The following is a 17,236-nucleotide window of genomic DNA, read 5'->3' on the forward strand; positions in this document are numbered from 1 at the left end:
CTGCTGATCTAGATGTCAAAAAATGTTCTTGACAAGATTGTTAAATTTATCCTTGAAGCCAAAGGGGTAGAAATAGGCAGTTAGGCATCTCTTGCACGGGCTGTGTCCTTTGTGTACCCCATCACCAGCCATCAAAACATATTCCCAGGAAGCATCCTTAGAAAAGTTCCACTGGAGTGAATTTCCAATCCCATCGGGGTGTTGAGTTGCAACCTCAAGTTGCATGCACCTGCATTTGGAGAGGTGGAGATAATGTAGCACAAAGGAATGGACACAAGTGAATCTCTGGGCAAAAAGACTTTATTGTTTTTGATGGGCGTAGCTATGGCAGGCTGGGCTCAGAGCCTCCTGACCTGCTGAAAAAATCAACCCTGAATGAGTTTATTTACAATATATCACCTTGGACTTTACATTTTATTTACCCTTCATGTTTTTTTTTTTTTTATAATTTTCTAAGCATTTTCACATAAATGATTAATTCAACAATATTGATAAAACATTTGCTATGCCAGGCACTATGTATATAGCAATTATGTTCATTTCCCTTTTTATCCTGATGGAACCAATTATGCTGAGAAGTAGCTTGGGTAGGAGTTACCACTATTTTATAGGTGAGGAAATGGGAACAGAAGAGTTGACCAGATATGATACTAAAAGTTCCAATATGTAATGGGATAATCAATAACACACGAGTAAGAAATTCACTGGGAAAAAAAAAGCAAAACCAAAAAAATAAAACTGCTTTTCTTGATACAGTAAACCCAGTTTTTAAAATCTATACCTATTCCTTAGACATCTTTGGTGAAACTACTTTAACAGGGAAATAGAGCATATTTTCTGATAACACCCAGCTAACACAGGTAACACAGGTAAAGATGCAGAGTCCTGGAATCCATAATTATTCCATTTTTGCAGTATCATTAGAAGAGCTTATTTGAAAGTCAACTGCATTCTTTATTTGGAGGATGACTACACACTTTCAGGAAGTAGCCAGGAGACAGAGACTTTCTGATTCTTACCAAGTAGTGTTTATTCTATCATCATACGCTCCATCAAATTAGACCTTAAATGAAAAAGTCTGCATAGTTCACTGCTTCTCTTTTCTCATTGCCCACTCAGGTCCTGCAACTTAAACTTTCCCTTCCTTATTTTACTGAAATCGTAACAATCATTAATGACCCCACTTAGCCACAAAACCAGGACTTTTCACTAGGATCTCCAGTCCCTGCCTTAACACTTAGTATCCATTACCCACTCAGGCATGGATGTGTGCCCTCCCGGACTCTTGGCTATCTCCTCTCTCCCTGTTCTCTGTTCTGGTTTCAGAATGTTGTCATGATCTTTTCTGGCGGCCTGCCAAGGATTCCCATTGCATACATGTAAGTTTGCAGTCCTTACCTAATTCAAGGTCACTTCATATACTTTCCATTCTTCTGGCCTGTTAATCCCTTTCATGTCTCTGAAAAAGACCTACCTGGCACTCGGGTAAGGCTCTCTCAGAGATTTGTGGATGCTGTTCTACAGGGAATGCTCATAATTCTAACCATCTTCAAAATTCAGACAAAATGTCCCTTCATGATTTTTCTAATATCTCACAGCTCAACTCCCATAGCATTCCTCTGCACTTCTACTAGTAAATGTGATTTCTTTATTATAATTATGTCCATCTCCTTTTCATAACTAGTCTGCCTTGTTTGAGAGCAGGATATCTCTGATTCACGTGGCTGTCAGAGCACTCAATATAGTAACCTAGGACAAATACCTGGCGCTTTAATTATATAATATCCAGAAGGACGTGAAATGACACAGCATGAAATCAGAGTTGCACCACAGAATAGCCAGCCCTGAAGTGTGTGGTTTGAGATGCTATGGGTGTTCCAGTTGAGAACACATTAATTCAGCCCAATGAAATCTTTTATTATAACTTTTCTCCCCAAGAAAAACAATTTCCCTTCAGAAATTTTAGGAGGATAAAGAAGTTCTCTTTCATCAGGATTTACAATAATTTGAAATATTGGTGAAGTTCTTGGCCACTAAATGGGAAGTTAATGATTGATAGCTCTGAAAAGAGTAGTATCAATCTGATTTTGTTGGCACATGTCCTGTTATAATGCACTCTTAACAATAACATGCTGGTTAATAGGTGAGGACAAAGTCGTAGGTAAAGAGCATTGGTTACTCATTGGAGTAAGATTAACTTTTCCATCAAAGTGCACCTTGCCTTATCAGGGTCCTCTGCAGCTTATTCTGAACTAATCACTTTTAATTAGTCATATTGTTTTCCCTAGACCTGGTGGATAGAACAATTCTTCCTTATTGCCCCTGAGTCCTGTGTCCTGTACCCAGTGAAGGAGCTCTTACACCAGTCCGTGCCCGCCTGCTCTCTAATGAAAAGATATGAGGCAGAAACATGAAAATGAGACTGTTTCTCCTCAGGCTCCTGTATGGACAGATGATCATTTGTCTATAATCTTCATTTTCTTTTAATTTCACTAAAGTGATGGTTAAGGTATGAATTTCAATTAGGATATAAGTTACTAAAGGAAAAGCAGAGCACACTACGTGAAGTAAGCTTCTGAGACTGTCCTTCTGACACCTTGGGCCCAGGTACTAGGTGTGCTCACATTCGTTCTTCAGATTTAACTTTGGGAAGTGAGTGCCTGGTTCTCCCTATCCTACTTTTTCTTCTTTTTTAAATTTCTAGCGAGAAAAAGCATGTGCACACAAGCAATATGTATCAGTTTCATAGAAACTTTTAAATTGTAGTACTTGTGGTAGTTATACTGGAAAGTACTTTAAAATAATTCACCATAGGACCAGGAATAACTGACATTCCTTTGCAAAGATAGAATTTCACTGCACTGGAATAAAATGGACAGTGCATTCTAATTACTTTCTAGCTTGAAAAATACTTTTCAACATGAAAATTATTTGGACATAGAGAAATTTCCTTTATCACAGGTAAAATTCTACCTGTAAGGGTCAAAAATTTTCTATATTTGCCTCAGACAAGTTTTGAGAACATAAAGACAAAGAATTATACTATACGGGGCTGTACTATATGTAACAACAGAAAGTAGTATTTCTCTCTTTATATAAATAAATATGTCTTAGAGTAGAAGGGGGTGGAAGAAGGAAAAAAAAAAAGGAAGAGGGGATATAATGAAAAGGAAGCAGGAGAAACAACTGAGTCAGCTTATCCTGAAGAGGCACTCTAAGTATTTTATTTCCACCAGTTACAGTATCTACATTTTCTAAGATCAGTATATTCTGTTCTTTTTTTTTGTCATCACTGGGCTCCACGTGATTTTATTTCATTTATTATTAACATTTATAATGGTAAGGTATTCTTGAATCTATATGTGATCAAAGTATAAATTTGCTAACAAGACACACAATGACCTTCTATTTTATCTTATGTATCTAATGCTGCAGGTCTAGAAATCTGTTACAACAAATCCTAACACTGTCAGCACTTAGTGTATATTTCCTTAAAAACAAAACAAAACAAAACAAAAAACACACACAGGGGCCTCCCTGGTGGCGCAAGGGTTAAGACGCAACCTATGAAGCTATCCGCAGCCACTGCAGCAAGAGTTCAATTCCTGGCCAGCCAGGGAGTAACCCACATGGCGCAGCAGACCTCTCCTGACTCGCCTGCTGCTCCCCTCAGCAGTGTACTTCGGTCAGTCTGTCTGTTTTGTTCCCCACTCTGCCTCTGGTGAGTCCTCTCACCCCCCACACCTCTGGCCTGTACCCCAGCTCTTGTATGTATAAATAAATCTTAGAAAAAAACAACACACACACAAAAACCCCTCAATATTCTTTGTAAACAGAATATTGTGAGATGTAGAATTTTATTGATAATTCCTATATATCATCTTGAATTACACGAATTAGCTGACCCTCCTATATGCTTAATTATTATCAAGAAACCCTTGAAGATAATATTATAAAAGGCAACATTTGTTAAAAGCCTCTGCAGCTAACTTGTGTTGGTGGAATCAATCTTCTGAGTGTCTTAAGGGTAGAAGTAGATTTCACCAAGGCAAACACCAAAGTAATAACTTTGTCTAGAAGACTGAACAGCTTCACTGCTTTACCACTTCTTTCAAATGGCTTGTTTGGGTCCGTTTACTTCACTTTTAGGTCAGTCAAGTCATCAGAGAACTCCTCGTTGATATGTGCAGAAACGCTGGCTGGGGTGACATTGAGATGGATGTCATACTGTTGGTCCAGGCCAAGATAGCAGTCACTCATGAAATACAGTGTGTAGATATACCTAAAATGTAAAATTAGAGCAAAAATGTAAAACCACTTTTTGTTACAGTCATAATAAATTTGTCCAGAACTTTGGTGGTTAAGATTCTGCTTACCTCCCAGGTGCCTCAGGGGTATAAAAAGAGATGGAAACAACATGATGATTCCGAACATATCCTACTCTTTTCAAAGCAATAAGTTCTCTCTTATCCACTTCTCCTAAGATCAAAAACCATCCTTCATCTTTAAACTTGGGAAATCGAGGGGCAACAGCATGGCTGTCCTGCTTTCCCTGCAAACCAGAAAAAAACCATGATGTATCATTCATTATAAGTGCCTAGATTTTCTACACCCACTTGGTTCTAGCTAAAAGACTATGTCTTACTTGAAAGCAATAAATTTCATGACTCAGTATAGCTAACTAGGATGATTTTAATCACAGTTTAGTTTAGTTTCTTTGATATTCTCTCACTTACTTTTCCTCAAGGTCCACAAAGCACATCACAGATACTACTTTGTGGTTACAACCATCAGAATATTATGTAGAGTTAGAAAAGAAAGACCTGAATCTTGACATCAAATCAGTAAATCCTCATATCAATCTGATAAGCGATATTGATATTCCATTTGCAGGTGAAAACATGAGATAAACCAGGCTAACCAAATCTTCCAGAGCATTATTGACAAGAAAGAAACATTACGGGGGAACATTGCAATCATAATTAGACTCTCTACCTCAAGAGAGTAAGTACTATATCATATAAACACCTTCCCTCCATCCAAGAACAAAACTCACATGTATTCTAATATGGTAATATTAAAAGTCCTTTCTCAGAGGCACAGGAAATTGTGAGACAAGCAATTTATAAAAGACATTAATCACCACAATCCAAGATTAGATATCACCATAATGACAGCACTTGAAGTCTTTATTTTAGATTCATTTTGTAAAATACAAGATTATTCCAGTGATTCTTTAAGACAATGACTTTATGGCATAAAGTGTATTTATAATGACATGTACCAATAATTACATGCTCTTAATCAGATTCGATTCAGTATTCTATTGAGAGATATTTCACTTAAGGCATTTTAAAAGAGAGGTCAGGGATTAATGTATTTTTGTAGCATTTAGAAACACAGTTTAGAGTTTTTCTAGTATTGTTAAATCTAATGCTTAAGTAGTAAGGTAAAAATCTTATTATCCCCCCATAATTTTATCTGTATGATTATTATTTTTTTGGTAAGTTGATATATATGAAGTCATCTAAAAATGCCCACAGTAAATTTTATAAAATGCTAGTGCTTTTTAGAATGATGTGGGACTTGAAGGCATAGTACTGACAAGACAGTTTAACAACAGAAAGTTAATGACTATTTTGCGTGTGAAAATAGAGGGGAAAGGACGACAACTCACTCCTGATGGCTTACTCCAGACCTGGGAAAGCCCCTGACTCCTTCAGTCTAAAGAGAAGACAAATTCTCTCTTATTCAGTCATTACTGTACTAAAACCTATCTGCCCACATGGTGTGTACTAATATTCTTAGAGGGCTAAATAATTAATTTTGATGTAATGGGCAATAGAAAAGGGCACAGTCATTTACAATAAAAATATTGTAAATGTTTGACCTGTATGAACATTGCCAAAGCTCTCTCATATGTGTTATAAAGAAGTTCATCAAGGAGGCAGGCAAACGAGGCAACCGAGGTGTAGAAAAGCTTAGTCTTATTCAAACTCAGAGCTTTCCTTCATCTACACCTGCCCCAATGTGTTCTTGAACCCAAAAGTACCTCTGGGGCAGTGCTCTTCAAACTTTAATAACCTTAAAAATCATTTGGGGATGATGCATAGAAGCATAGATTTTGAGGTCCCACCCTGAGATTCTGATGCAGTTACTCTGAAGTAGGACCAAGGAAATTTGCACTCTTCTAGGCACCCCAGGAAATTCTGCTGGACCAAGCCTATAGACCATACTTGGGTACAGTACTCTAGGCAGCTCATTATATAAGGTGAATATTCTGGAGTTGAAAAATGGCACATGAGGAAAAATGACTAATTTCAGAAGACTGACACTTGCTGCTTAAGGCCAGTTGAGAAAGTAGGATTCATGAATGACACGGACACATTAGTAATATGAAAGTTATGTGTGGTGGTGCACGTTGGCATCTGGTGTGAAGCATTTGAGAATGGAAACCAAACATTATACCTTTTGGAACCCAGTGTGGACTCTCTGCAAGTGGACTTGAAGCACATACTCTTGATCAGCATGCAATTTGATCCATCTGTTGTCATTTCGTTTGTCTGAAGTCACAGTTGTGATAGACAGTTCGTTATGTCCTTCAACTGAGTCATCCCACCAGCCTTTAACACTCAAGCCAACATCTATCACAGGCAAGTGAGATATGAAATTCCATGCCTGAACAAAGTAAGAAAAGATAGTAAAGGAATGGCTACTGTGAAATGTAGTCATCAAATAAAAGACAGTGTGCTTTTGAAACAGTCAACCTCTGATCTGAAACTAATTCCGGATTCAATGCGGCTATAAGGCAAACTACATAGAAATCCTGTGCATCATTTCCCCAGCTTCCCACAATAGCAGCATTTTCAAAACTAAATGACCATATTAATACTAGGATATTGATACCACGGTTGTTCCTCACAGACTTCCCCAGATTTTCTTCTCATCATTTGTGTGTGGGTCAAAAGAATATTCTTTTAATCTCTGTTGTGTAAATCCTTTGAAAAGCAACTCGAAAATAATTAATACATTTGTTAATGTGTGGCCACTTTATTGTGATTCTTTTCTAGATATTGAGTGGGTATTGACTATCCTAACAAATAATAAAAATGTTTGTTGTTGAACTGAAGCCTCTATATGAGTCCTCAGGTGACAAATATCACTTGGGGGATAAAAAGGCAACTTGAAAAAAATGTCATGCAATTGATGTCAGTCAGCCAGTCAGCAGCATCACCCATTGACCACAATGTACAAAATTTTTTGGTTCATATTCCCAATTTATTCCAAAAGGAAAACTTTTCTAGACATCTGTATATTTTCAGGAACCTTGTAAGTCTAGGGTGCCTATAAGAAAATATGCATTTTTGGTATTACCATATTGAGAATATTATTTAAAGCGACATATATTAAAGGGATAGACGTTAGCAGTCAAGAAAACTTTTTACTATGTTGGCTGTCTTATCAGTTGTTAACCTTCTAAGTTAGTTTTTTAAAATATGTGAATACTTTGACTTTCCTTTGATTTCATTAATATATACTATAGATTTCCGTATCGACTTTGATTTTTTGTTTGGTAAGACTTTAGTGCTGCTGATTATACTTAATTGAAATGAAGTAGCCCTAATGAATCAAACTACCCTTTAGGAATTCAAAAAATGTAAATCCAATGCAAATTTTCAATCTATCTCCAATGCTATAACTTGTCTTGTGAATCGTAAATGATGTCTGGAATAGATCTTGACACAGTTAAGTTAAAGAATGTTCTACATCATACTTAAAGCTAACAAATGATGATCTCTCTCCAGAACCATGAGTCACATAGTATAGAAGCTATGCCATTTGATGTTCTTCTAAGACTGGCCAGAGTGGAAGGAGAAGTGATCCAGGAGACATTAAATACACAATTTCTAGAAAACGACTAGCTATATGAGATAACACATGTAACATTTACCACATGAAGCAAGACTTCATATACTTCTTTACATATACTATCGAATTAGTTGCCAGTGTTTGCAGTTAGAAAACAACTTGGGATTGTACTTTACAAAACCCTCCAAAGTCAGACCTGACTTTTATATATTTGTAATGTATGTAGTTCTTAATATTATTGTTACTTTTCAATTCTCAATGTACATTTGTCGCGTATGTATATGTGTGTGTGTACGTGTGTATATATGTATACATACACGTATATAAAATGAGCTATTTTATAAGAAATTGCTAAGACATTTCAATACCAGCCAAACATATTTATCTGAGGATTAATCTTCATCTATTGAATCAGGCAAGAGCACTGCTATGCATACAATTATTTAATTAGCAACCAAATCCTCTGCCAGTCAGCAGCCGTTCCAGGCATACTGATGGGGTAGGAGATGCAAATCTCACAGTCGTACTGCTTTTTCTCATTACTACTGCAATTAGCACTTAAATTGATGCTTTAAACATACTAATTTCTGGAATAATTCAGGATTTGTATGTTACCTGGGATCGCCTCACTGCAGAGCCGACACCAGATTGCTCTGCAAATTGAAGCACTTTTGAGCCAAATAACCATCATCATATCAGACTGAGCCAATTTGCATTTGGTTTTAAAGATAACAGAATGGCAATTTATGCAAATAAATTAAGTAAGTTTACTTCTGATTTCTCCCTGAACTAATTAAAACAATGTTCTAATTTTTTATCACATCTAAAACTTGGCTTGAAATCAATGTATGTTATATTTGAAATCTGTTGTTGCTAACAGAAACCTTGTTTTGATCTAAATATATTGTTTTTATTCATAATTTTGATGGTAATTTAGTTAGAAAGGTAGGCACTTACTATGAATATTTAGATAGTTTTTGGTGCCAATTTTGGGTTCAACAGAAATTGAACAATCAGAATTTACTGTCTGTCATAGTTTTCCCAAGTCAAAAATAAGTTTTACTGGGAAAAATGACATGGATTAGAAGTTTCTTTATTTTAATATTTGTATGTATAAGTTAATATATGTTAACTATATTATAAATCATGAACATTTACTTTGGCAAATTTGAGGTAAAATTGCTTAAGATTTAAAAATCTAAATATTTCAAATATTTCTGACATTGTTCATTTATATTTTTTTGGTCTTTCCAAAGATGGTTTGGAGAGACAACCTATTTTGTCTTTCATGGAATAGATTTTGCCTTCTGTCTAAGTTATCTGGTATACAAATGAACTTAGTTGAAGGAATATTTTAGAATCTAGGAAATATAAAGTGATTAAAATGAGGGTCATAAAAAAGTAAATGAGGGAATTCCATGAAATAAAATCAAGCATTAAAAAGAGAAACCTATCCTGAAGAAAGGGATCAGAAGGACTCATTGGTAACACAACCTCAGTGCTGGACACACTATGGTATGCTTCACTCACCAGCTGAACTGTATTATACTGAAACAACTTTTATTAAATCACTAATTATTATTATAATTTTTAATATCAAGTATTGAGGTCTTACTCTATATCAGGAACTCCATGAAGCAGTTTACATAATAATATTCTGCATGATTTTCACAAGAACTTTATGAGATAGGTATAATGCCTTCAAGTTCTAATTATAGTTGGTAAATGGCAGACAAAATTCAACCCAGTAAGTCTGACTCCAAAACCACTACTTTAACTAAGAAAACTCTTAGTATATCTTCTCAGACAGAGTCAGGGAGTTTTGAAGTGAGGAAGTGATGGTCCTACCTGCTTCATTTTTGTGGCCGGAAGCTCGTTTCCTATCATGGAGCTGAACACATGCTCCTTCCCTCCACAGGCGTGGATCAGCTCAGGAAGGCATTCCATGCAGCTGTGAGCCCCAGCACGTGGGCCCTTTAGACCTGGGTTCCATTTCCTAGGAAATGATATTAACAACCACTACATAAGTCTTTCATAACACCAGTGAGATTGTTCTGATAATGATGATTTATAGAATTACAACAGTTTTTTAAGATTTAGACTACAATAATAACTTTTTAAAGTCACTATTGTTAAGTTTCAAAATCAGTCTGCATTTTCTGAGCTATCAGAAAATGTCATGTCATCACTATCATGTGTCATGATAGTGTCATGTCATCACTATTATGACATAAAATAAATCATATGTGAGCTCAGTAAATATTTTGGGTTCACACACAGGGGTACCTTTTTATAGGAAGGTGTTAATGTATATTAATGCTTCCATATGGATAAAATATAAACCGGAGCCCTGATGCAGGCAAATATCTCTAAATAATTACTTGAAAATAGTTTTTGTTGTTAAATTGTTGGGAACATACAATTAAAAGTACATTTTGGGACTCTGAGATTTATAGCATTAGAGTGCCAGATCCCCAGGAACACAGTACATCTGAATCTTACTTTCTTTTTCCTGTTTATACAGCAAGAGGGAGGAATATAAATATATTTATATTTATATACTTGAATTATACTAACATAGCAGTTTTCAATGTGACAGCAAAAAATTGGATCAAATCTCCTAGGTCCCAAGCAGCTTCTGTAACAGAACTGCCTGCATTACTGCTGAAACCCAACTCCCATGACTTTTAGTACCATATTGGAAGAGCTCCTGAAACTGAGCTGAGACCTATGAGGTATCTAGCTGAGACCTATGAGCTTTTTCTACCCCTGCCACCTGCCTCTGGGGTGGCTTACCCTCTGAATGTGCCTCTTAGTTTCCAGGGACATCCCAAGGTGGGGACTCAAGCACTATGGAAACAACTACTTTGGCACCCATACACTTGAGTCAACCTGAGGGACTTTCCTGAGGAGATCCATGTGTATCTGAGGATCTGGTCAGAAACTGCCTAGATGCCTCCAAGGAGTGCGACTCCTGGTCCAGCTGACAAGAGGCACAGGGTGCCTGGGGCAAGCTGCCGTCAGAGTATCTGCTTTTCTACATGCTTGTGAATCATATTTTGGCTAGAAAGTGTCTATCAACTGGTGTGAAACACTGGTGTGAAAGAAATATTTTCATTTAAACACTGCCAACCTTGCTTGTGATGTGTACTGTTCTTTTCTTTGCTAAAATATTTGTAGACATGTACATAGGATCTAAGGGTTAAATAATTTGAGCACAAGCTATATTTTTGTGTCCAAAACTCCCCAGTTTTGGACATTCTTCAGATGCCTAATTTGCTTCTGACAATAGTTTTCAGATCACTCAAATCTATTTGGCAATAACAGAAACTGGTAACTTATTTTGCTTTATATCACAAAGCACTTTAATAACATCTTTTCATATGAAAGCTGACATTGTAAAGGAAGGAACACAGCTAACTTAGAAGTGTGCCACTGTTGCAAATAGAAAACAATTTAATAGAAAGTTAAAATGAATAGTGGTTCGGCTTAGGATGGATGATCAAATTCCAAGTGAGAATATCCTATCAGCAGGCCATCTCCCCCTCTGGGAAACCAGGGCATTTCACCGTAAAGAATCAATATTCTAGGCACAGCAGGAGATTCCAGTGACCACACATGTAAAGAAAATGCTTTTGTGAAATTAAAAAAAAATCACATTGAAATTTAAAACAATTACCTGAAAATGTGAAGGTGATGGTGTTCTATGTTTGGTACGGTGAGAAGAGAAGAGTCTTTTAACCACCGGCCCTGGATCACCATCTGAACTAGATTGGTGATATTCAGGGCAGTCACCAGCCAGCCCTGGTTTGCAGCCACATCCAGCATTGCCTAAAGTGGGGAAAATGCACTTGTGACCAGAATGCCATGACACCTGCCCGCTCCACCGGGGATCTGATGTCAGACTTAACAAAAAACAAACAAGCAAACAAAACACTAAGCACAGACCTGCAAATTAGTATTAATCAAAGTAGAAACCAGAATATAAGCTACAGTTGGATTGAAGGGAACAAATAATTGCTCATAGCATTAGTTCACATTACTTCCTACAAAGTGCCAAATTTTTAGCTATGCAAGATAGCCAGATAATACTGGTCCTCAGTAACAAAGCAAACAGACAAACTCAGTGTACTTTGAGAGGAAATGCCTATATAATTCACTGTATCAGGAGTATTAAGAGCTGCGTTTAAAGAGTAAAGCTCAGGGAGTCTTTACCAAATTTAAAATCAATAATGGTAAGGTGTTTGGAAGTTTCCTTGCCAAAAATTTATTTTACCAAGAGCAGAGTAAAGATAGAGCCTTGATTTTTAATGAACACAAGATACCACATACCCCAAAGGGGACAACTGCCAGAGGTACATGTGGAACAATGGGAAGCTGTTCATATTAGTCTATACATTTAATCTAATGTTTTATGGACAAACAAATGGCTGTGTTTGCTTAAGGCAAAACTAAACAGTGAAATCTTATTTAAACAAAGGAGACGTTTACACAGGCAAAGCTATTTCAATTAAATGAGATTCTGGAGAATGCTGACTTAAAGATACGTAAGTTAATATTGTGATCTGAGCCAGCTACTTTATACAATTTTAGGTCCTCTTGTTTTGGGAAATGAAGAGATGAGGGTAAGAGGAATTAGATGTACCTAGTAAATGCTTAAAATCATATTCTAATAGTAAACAATTTATGGACAGTAAAATATTTATAAAATTTTATTAGTAAATTGTTAGAAACAATTTTTAAAAGGGGTATTTTATGTTGATAACATTAATGCACTGGATTATTTAGTACTATAGTGGTGACACATTTTTACTTCTAAGCTTTCAATTTCTTATTCTGTATTCTCTAATTCATTAAAAGTAAAAGAATTAAAGTCTGGCTAACCCTATTTGTAGTCTATTTATAGATATTAGAGAAAAGGACCCAGTGTTGCTGGATATGGTGATTAATATGATGGGAGGGTGGAACTGGCCTTTAGCACCCTGGAGGCTACTAAATATGCATCATAAAACCGGCATGTTGGTGTCACACATTTATATGTATATATATGGGTATGTGAGCACATCAGTGTGCATACACATGTTTATAAACTAGTCAAAATTCACTTTTATTCTTCCCTTTTCTCTGCAGAGCTGATTCAAACACTTTGCCTTTCTTTCAAGTATGAGACAAGTAGGTTTATGCAGAACATTATTCAGGCCGAAAAAAAATTGTTAGTTCATAAGTCACTAGTCTTGCATTCTGTAAAGGAATAGAAAAGGAAAAAAATGAATAACTATACTTAATACAGTATCATGATGCTGTCAGAAGTTGTAATGTGGAGTAACTATGGTGACTTTACTTGTGATTTTATATTATAACCTAACTGGAAATAAATTCCAGACCAAAAATTCAACTAGAAAAGTTGGATGGATGGCCCATCTGTTTTTAACTTTGAAGTTTTCATGAAGAAGTTGAAAGATTTCATAAAATTTATGAGTTCCCTGTAATTTTTCATTGTATGATCCAGATGTGAAAATGTAAAAAAAAAAAAAAAAATCATGCAAAGTGGTGGCTTACATGAAGTAGATGAAAAGCCGTATCATGAATTGAAAACTATTATTTATTTTGTTTTTATTTAGAGAAAAGGCAGCCTGGAGGATGATGAATCTGGGATAAAGGTTTAGTGGATACCCAAATGTGGCAAAACAAATGTTGCAAGTTTCTGCTTAATCATTTCCTAGTTGGTCCTGTTCTCCCTACCCCTCTGCCCCTCCTTCCTGGCTCCCTCCCCACTTCCCCTGGCTTAGTGCAGACTCTTATCAACTCTCACCTGGAATATTATAAAAATCTCTTTATTCTCATTCTCATCCAATTTTTCTTCAATACATATTTTATATTGTTACCTAAGTAAATTTTTATGGAGACAAAGCTGATCATGACTTTCCTCTGCTTACATTTCTTCAATGGCTTCATACTGTGTAAAAGGACATAAGCTAACATTTCTCTGCATGACAGTCAACATCCTAGATCTACCAGGTCCTGGTTTATCACTTTGATCTCTTTCCCTTTGGACTCTCAGTGTAGTGATAATACATTACTGCTATGTTCTCATGTTTGTCCCTGTTCTTAATGTTCTCTTTTTACAAGTTTTGCTTCCTATACCTTGTTTACCTGGGAAATTTCTATTCATCCTTCAGTCTAACTCAAAAGCCATTTCTTGGGCCTCTCCTGGTGGTGCAGGTGGTTGAGCGCTGTGCTGTGAAGCTGTCTGCAATCTCTGCAGCGCCGGTTCGATCCCGGTCAGCCGGCAAGGGTCCCAAATGGCACTGCAGACCTCTCCTGTCATGCCCGCTGCTCCCCTCAGCAGTGTATTTCGTCAGTCTGCCTGTTCTGTTCCCCGCTCTGTCTCTGGTGAATTCTCTCACCTTCCCGCACATCTGGCCTGTACCCAGCTCTTATATATATAAATAAATCTTAAAAAAAAAAAGCCATTTCTTACTGTGAAGTCTCCATGATTCTTCCAGATTCATGTAGGATTGTAGGTACTTCTCTTGTGACACATGCCATCATTATTCTGATGTGATTCTTTGTTTACATATGTGCCCTTTAAACTATAGACTCCTTGAAAGCAAAAATCTGGAAATAGTCTTTGGAACTCTAGCCGTAGCATAGTGTACTCAAGATAGATTCATTTTATGAAAGAATATTGGTAAAAATCCAATTGCAATCATTATAACAATATTCTGCCTAAGTTATTGCATATCTGTCAAAGGCAGTAATACATTGCAGGAAAAAATATGAAGCTTTAGGTCAGATCAACTTAGTTTAAATTCTAACTTTGTCCCACTAAATGTAAGTGGGGAAATCACTTAACCCTTCTATGCTAGAGATCTCATTTATAAGAGGGGTATTATATTTCCTTATAAGGGCTTAATAGGGTAAAATGAGATAACGTATGGTGTAAGATATCTAATAAACTGGGACTTCCTTTGGGTCTATTGGTGTTGATTTCTACATGAGTAGTACAGGGTTTTGAGGAGTGGGGCACACAAGGGTGAGAGCAAATACATAGAAAGGGCAGAGCAGAGCATTAGTTGAGTTCTATTGAGCGCTGGGTTGCGAAGCTGCCCGCAGCCTCTGCAGCCCCGGTTCGATCCCCGGCTGCTCCCGGCCACCAGAGGAGGGTCCCACATGGCGCGCAGACCTCTCCTGCCGCCCGCTGCTCCCCTCAGCAGTGTACTTCGGTCCTTCTGCCCGCTCTGCTCCCTGCTCTGGCTCTGGTGAATTTTCTCACCCTCCCGCACTTCTGACTGTGCCCAGTGCGTGTATAAATAAATAGATAAATCTTAAAAAAAAAATAAAGGAAACAGTAAGCTTGGATGAAGTGTAAACAGATGTATGATGCATGAATACTTGATGCTGGTTTGGAGACAGTGTGGTATGACTAGAAAGACATTCAGCTTTAGAGGTTAGAGTCCTGGGCCTTGAGATTAACTGTAAGACCTTAGGCAGATCACTGAGCCACTAGTATTCATTTTTTCTCATATGAAAAGTCTGAAAAATCAAGAATTGTGATTAGGCGTGTGCTTATCTTCTATAAGCTTTAATTTTTCATCAATAAACTGTAACATACTCATACTATATTGTCATTTGTTTTTACAAAGTGTACTTCCTGATGTCCTACATTATCGTTGAAGTCAGGGGCAGGAAAACCTATGTCAGAAAAGAAGGCAACATTTACTAAGCACAGAATAAACTGCACGAGAGAAGACCCTGGTGGGATCAGAGGAAGATGAGGCCCCTGCTTCTGGGGGTGATACAAGGCCTCAAAGAAAAAGCAGACTTTAGATGGTCACTGAGGAGCTCACACACTCAGACTCACTGGAGAGAAATTGAGGTGAAGAGAATGAAAATTGGTAGTACTCACATCACCGCTGTAAGGTGCAGGTGAGGTCACCTGCTAATAGAAGGGATTGTAAAGGAGCAAGAAAAGTTTGGAGTAACTACTGGGGGAGAATTGATAGTATTGGGGATGAATAAAAGATACAGCAGCAATGAGTTTCAACTGCATGACTCTGAGACAATGATAAAAATTACTAGAAAGAATTAGAATTGTAGAAATAATTAATGATGTTTTGTGATTGTTTCTAGCAATAATGAGTATGATTAATTTGGGTGAGAAAGCAGGTAACTGAAATGATGATGATCACTCAGGGAAGTCAGAGGTTTTAAGTTACTAGTGACAGCAAGTGTCTGTTTAAACAGACACTTGCTTAGGATGGCAAGTGAAGTCACAGGGGACTGAGGTCTGAAGTGATGGATCAGGAAGGAGGTAAGATATTCTAGGTCTAATGAGTAACAGATGTCTACTCAAGCTGAGTGCTAAAGATGCTGCAGTTAGACAGCAGACTCAGAGAAGGTGATGTCATGAAGATGGTAGCTAAGGTTTGGATATAGGAATTATCAGAGCAGAGGAGTTTGGAATACATGTGATTATGATATTGAAAAGGTCATCTGTTGAGGCCACAAAGGTGAGAGCAAGAGCTGGATGCAGCTGAAGACTAAGAACTGGTGTTTGCGGAAGGTGGGGAAGAGATGTCAAGTTTGGAACACAGTTTAAGAAGAAATCTTACAGACATTAAATGTAAAATGGACAAAAGCAGCTCCTTCCACATCTGAGAAGGAAGATGTGGTTGAGCGACTAGAAAACGCTGACTTTAATTACTGGGGAAAGGAGAATTACCAGCTCAGGAACTTCAAAGGGAATGTAGAAATGGGGTGTTGCATGTGTTTGCCTATGTCTGACTGGGAGAGAAAAAGAGGGAAATAAAGGAAGAAGAGGGAAGAGGACGAGGTAAATCCTTAAACAATACCAAACAAGAGAGATAAATACTGTACACATCGCAGATCTCATCCTAACATTCTCATATGGGAAACTCAAGACTTCTGAACTACTTTGCTTTATGCAAAGGTAAAACAACCACCACCATAACAACTACGATCATAAAAACAGCCCCGTCTCTCAACCCACAAAACAAAAAGAATTAGCTTTAGAAAATGGATACTCTCTGTAAAGAAATTTTTAGGCTGTAAGAGTTCTGAGACTAAAAGCACACTTTATGACTTGACTACACCTAACCTCCTCAACATTTATTGTGAATCAATTTCAAGAAATCCCTAAGCATATATCAGGGTTGATCTTGGCTTTTACATGCAATCACATTTTAATAATGTTGTTGCTATTTCTGCAAAGGGCAAATTTATCCAAATCTACAGATTATTTCTGCTACTGTAGGTAGCCTTAAAAATGCAAGCTTGACAACATGTCTCTAAATCAAATAAAGTAAATTTCATTTAATTATTGCGAAAGGTTCCAAGCAGTGAA

The 17,236-nt window shown here is 37.0% G+C and overlaps 1 protein-coding gene across 2 annotated transcripts in view; it reads right to left on the reverse strand.

Moving 5' to 3' along the window:
- Positions 1–234: 234 nt before the first annotated feature.
- ASCC3 (activating signal cointegrator 1 complex subunit 3) overlaps positions 235–17,236 on the reverse strand; it is a 257,561-nt gene continuing 240,559 nt past the window's right edge. The window contains exons 38-42 of one of the 2 annotated variants that reach the window (XM_037520154.2): positions 11,549–11,700; positions 9,718–9,865; positions 6,469–6,678; positions 4,377–4,552; positions 235–4,282 (exon numbers count right to left, since the gene is read on the reverse strand). In XM_037520154.2, the coding sequence (XP_037376051.1) occupies positions 4,135–4,282; positions 4,377–4,552; positions 6,469–6,678; positions 9,718–9,865; positions 11,549–11,700 (834 nt within the window). In that variant the 3' untranslated portion in view covers positions 235–4,134. Of the gene's footprint in view, positions 4,283–4,376; positions 4,553–6,468; positions 6,679–9,717; positions 9,866–11,548; positions 11,701–12,010; positions 13,111–17,236 lie in introns of those variants that run through there. The other variant, XM_054699051.1, reaches the window with a different exon arrangement.

This window comes from Talpa occidentalis, unplaced genomic scaffold (assembly GCF_014898055.3).
Source record: "Talpa occidentalis isolate TD23 unplaced genomic scaffold, MPIMG_talOcc4v2.1 talOcc4.2, whole genome shotgun sequence".
NCBI classification, from domain to species: Eukaryota; Metazoa; Chordata; class Mammalia; order Eulipotyphla; family Talpidae; genus Talpa; species Talpa occidentalis.